This window comes from Dermacentor silvarum, chromosome 1 (genome assembly GCF_013339745.2).
Source record: "Dermacentor silvarum isolate Dsil-2018 chromosome 1, BIME_Dsil_1.4, whole genome shotgun sequence".
Classification (NCBI taxonomy): domain Eukaryota; kingdom Metazoa; phylum Arthropoda; class Arachnida; order Ixodida; family Ixodidae; genus Dermacentor; species Dermacentor silvarum.
This window is the reverse complement of record NC_051154.1, coordinates 124313360-124317462: the sequence shown is the minus strand read 5'-3', so window position 1 is coordinate 124317462 and position 4103 is coordinate 124313360. Positions and strand designations below refer to the sequence as shown.

The window sequence follows — 4103 nt, the reverse complement described above, 5'->3', positions numbered from 1 at the left end:
CTAACGCTTGCGACGCCGCTCAGTGGCCTCGTGAAGAGACATCTGAACCTTGCCTTGAGACCGGGAAAACTCTGGGGCCGCGTCGGTGGGGCCCGGTACTCCGCTCTGGGCACTGCTCTGAACGCGAATGTCTGTAGCTGCGTTAGCACTGCTGATCATGGCAGCGCTGACGCGCCTGTCCTTAAGGGAGCTTACGGGGATGTCGTCAGCAGCCACGGCAGCTGGACTCGTGAGCAAAGCGCTGGCAGAAACAACGCCCGATGGCAAAATGCTGGAGCACGCAGCCGACGAAGGCGGTACTGGGACTGTGGTGGTGACTGACGTGAATTCGCGGTACTTCACCATTTCTTCCTCGGTCATGTCCGGCCGAAGTATGTCGGAAACGACCAGAATGTCGTCCCTTGTTAGGTGGTCGACTCTCTCGGCGTCTTCCTTAAGCGTGATAGTCTCCAGTTTTTCGAAATTACGAGCCAAAGCCAGTCGCAGAATGGCCATAACTTGGTAGCGTGAGTAGCGTTCAGTTCGCGATGCCAGATCCTGGATATCGCTTTCTGTGAAGGAAGGACACCTTACTTTTCCCAACTCGCGCGTAATGATCGCAACGCGTTCATTAAACGGCGGCGGAGGGAGCCATATTTTTGACTGAAACGTCTCCAGCATGCTCTTTTCCAAACGCCAAGGCTTTCTCGCAGTCGCGACGACTACCTCACGAAATTCTCTCTTCTCCTTGAGTTCCTGCATGTAGGCTAGTATTTCCTTTCTCATGGCATCTATTTCGCGTGCTATTCCTTCTACCCTATGCGAATATAGGCGGTCAATGTTCTCCAGAACTAAAACACCGCAGTCATGCTTCCTAAAATTCTTGATCATCACGTTTGCTAACTTGACACCCTCGTGTTGCGATGTGGCGGCCATGAATGCATCAATGTTGACGATGAAGACTGACTTGTCCGGATACTTGGATGTGATAGCCCGGACCAAAAAACTTTTTCCGCTGCCGTGCGGTCCATAGAGGAGTATGACGGACGCCCCTTTCGACTTGGGGTTCATGAGAATCTGGCTGAATTTGTGCTTCACTGCATCGATGCCTACGATGTCGTTTGTGTAGCATATCTTTCTCTTCGCACTCACCGTCACAGCCGTGAGACACCAGGGGGGCAGCAGCAGGCCCAGCAGAGACAGCTGGTGAATGCACTTCATTTCGGGCATTCCCGCGCACAGGATCTCTTGGTCGATGTCGCGCGCGTGGTCCTTCAGTCGCAGTACCCTCTCAATGTACGGGGCACACATGGTTCGAACCGCAAGAGTAGCACTCAGGTAAGCTTCAACCGTCTTGCGGTAGATCTTGTACGCATTTGCGAACTGTTTCTTGGCTTCTTCGTCGGCAGCCTGCTTGGACAGTTCCACAGCGGCCTTGACGTCCGTCGTTGCCGACGCGGGTTGAGAGGTCATGATGTTGTAGCGCTCACTTCCTTGTTGTGGCTACGATTGGTATGGTATTCCTTATCTGATGGCGCATACCCACTGCGGCGGATTGGCCAAGATTTGGATGGAATTAGGCAACCTTTGTTAATACTAAAATTGGTAAAGCTAACTGGAGAAAACGAACAAAAATAATTTTTTTAAGAATTCAAGAAAATCTATTTGAAGCACTTATAAATTCCTCCATGGTTGAGCAAATATCCCTGTGGCACTTTCCAAGAGAGAAGGCTCCTAAAGAAAGGATATTTAGAATAGAAAAGCTTAAACCAAGCTGTGTAAACCTTGATTCTAGAATATTTTTCCTTAAAGAAGAAAAACGGCGGCAGAATATGAAAAAATGATCAATTATTTCATCTTCTCCACAGAATGGCCACAGAGGGGAGGGCACCAGACCAGCCCTGTGACGATAGAAGTGTAATATTGGTACTCGACAACATAATCGGGTAAAGATGACTTCAGTTTTTCTGGTGTGAAAGGAATTTTTGGGCCAAGGGAATAGGAGGTGTCGATATTCTGAGAAATTAGCTACAGCTGGGTTCAAAAAGTCTTGAATAATTGGATATCTCCTGAATGTAGTAGTCGTTAGGTAAGCTATTGTAGGAAGTAATGGTAATACAGGGCCACTGAGGGCCACTCTCGCGAGACTGTCAGCCATTTTGTTCATGACTAATCTTTATATCCAGGCACCCAAAGCAATCTAATTAAATTTATGTGGGCAGGCACAACAAAATGAAATGTACGTAAAAGGTTAGTGACACTATTTGCTGTGAGCGAGGAACATAAAGATAACGACTCTGTTATTATTACTACCGTCGATATTGATGAATTTAGTTTGCGTAGGGCTAGAACTACAGCTAGAAATTCAGCCAGAAATACGGAAAAGAAGTCCGGAATCCTGATTGTGAATGACCAGTCTAGAGCAAGAGAGAAAATGCGAATTCCAATTTTTTCTTCACACTGTGAGGCGTCTGTCGGACCAGGGGTTGCGCGTAAAAGCTGATTTTTTCTTCTGCCTATGAACGCAACTTGAATTTGAGGACTGCAGTGCAAACTTCGCATTGCGAAGTTTTCAGTGCACTCATCAATTCCAGTTTATGCTTGTTAATTATGATAAAATGCACTTTTTTCGCTCACCCTATGGTCCGTATACTTTTGCTCACGGGTGTACATTTAAGGGATTGATCAAGGTTTGTACGAAGACCACCTGTGGTGTATGAAAACGAGGCCAGTGTACTCCGAAGAATAGTGCAGGCTGGTAAATAAATAGGTATTATAATCTTGTAATAGAGGATCCATACAATTTCAAGACTGTTTGCACCGTCAGTAAACGAAATCTACACAATATTGAGGGCAACCTAACTTCTTGGTGTAGCATGTTATTGGCAACACATTTCGGTAATCCGCAACACAGACGTAGGCCTTCCCGCTCAAGCAGAACAAGGGGACGTAATTTATAAGCTGGCGCACCAGAAAATAATACACATCCAAATTCTAAAATGGGCCGCACATACATTTTATATATCATTAAAAGTGGATCTCGGGCAATCCTGACCGACTGTTGCACAGCTTACGAAGCATACCAACGGCTCTCACTCCTTTTATTGCGATAGCAATTATATGGACACTTCTACCGGATTTATGCCGTCGCCGTCGTCGTCGCCGTCGCCGTGAGGTTCCCTATAGATAAAATCTTCGCCGCGCGCCGTATGCCCGAGCGGAAGCGTGCGGGGACGCGCGCTATCTCCCACGCGCAAGCAAGGAAGCGGAAAGCCAGCGCCGGAGGGAGCAAGGGGGGGGGGGGGGGGGGCACTTCTCTGCCAACAACCGCGCTCGTCGCTCGTCCGCACAGTCTCTTATCTCTCCCACGCGCAAGCAAGGAAGCGGGAAGCCAGCGCCGGAGGGAGCGCGCGGGGGGGGGGGGGGAGGGCACTTCTACGCTGCCAACAACCGCGCTCGTCGCTCGTCCGCACCGTCTCTTATCTCCACACGGCTCTGACCTTTCTGCGCCGTGCATTCGCCGCTCAGTTTCCGTTGAAGCGATAGACCGCACGTACCTTCGCCCACTGCTGCGGCGTATATATGCGCTTGCTGCCAGCGTTTTGACAGTCGTTGTCTGCAGTCATTCAGTGTGATCTATTCATGTTTGTTTGTGCGCGCTCACACCACAGTTAGTAATAGTCGGGCCACATTTTCCAAAGCACGCTACACATGCAATGCTGCCCGGATCGGCAGTGTAGCGTTACAGGTGTGTCCCTTCGCACGCGCTGCCCACGGGCAGCGCTTCTCATCAACACCACCGTTTCACACGCGCCTTCTCGTGGTCATCGAGTCTCTCTTCATGTCGGTCTACTTACGCCGCAGCACACCTGCTTACATAATCAGCTCATGTTTACTGCAATTCATATTGCTACCAAAGCCGCTCACCTTACTTCGTATGACATTGCTGTGTTGCTATCGCATTCATTGCTTCGCCCTTAGGGCGAAACTGTGACATTTTTTTAACTATATGGTCAATAAGGCCGAGCCAGCTGAGGGAACCGTCATATACTACACCTTAATATTTCACCGAATCCACTTGAGGTATAGTCTCGAGGCGATAGGATAGCGATATGTTAACGGGA

At 49.1% G+C, this 4103-nt stretch overlaps 1 protein-coding gene across 1 annotated transcript; it reads right to left on the bottom strand.

The window, feature by feature from the left end:
- On the bottom strand, positions 1-1452 carry LOC119456371 (vacuolar protein sorting-associated protein 4A). Its single transcript, XM_037718125.1, has one exon. It carries the CDS (start codon positions 1450-1452, stop codon positions 1-3), a length of 1452 nt encoding a protein of 483 aa, XP_037574053.1.
- Between the last annotated feature and the right edge of the window lie 2651 nt (positions 1453-4103).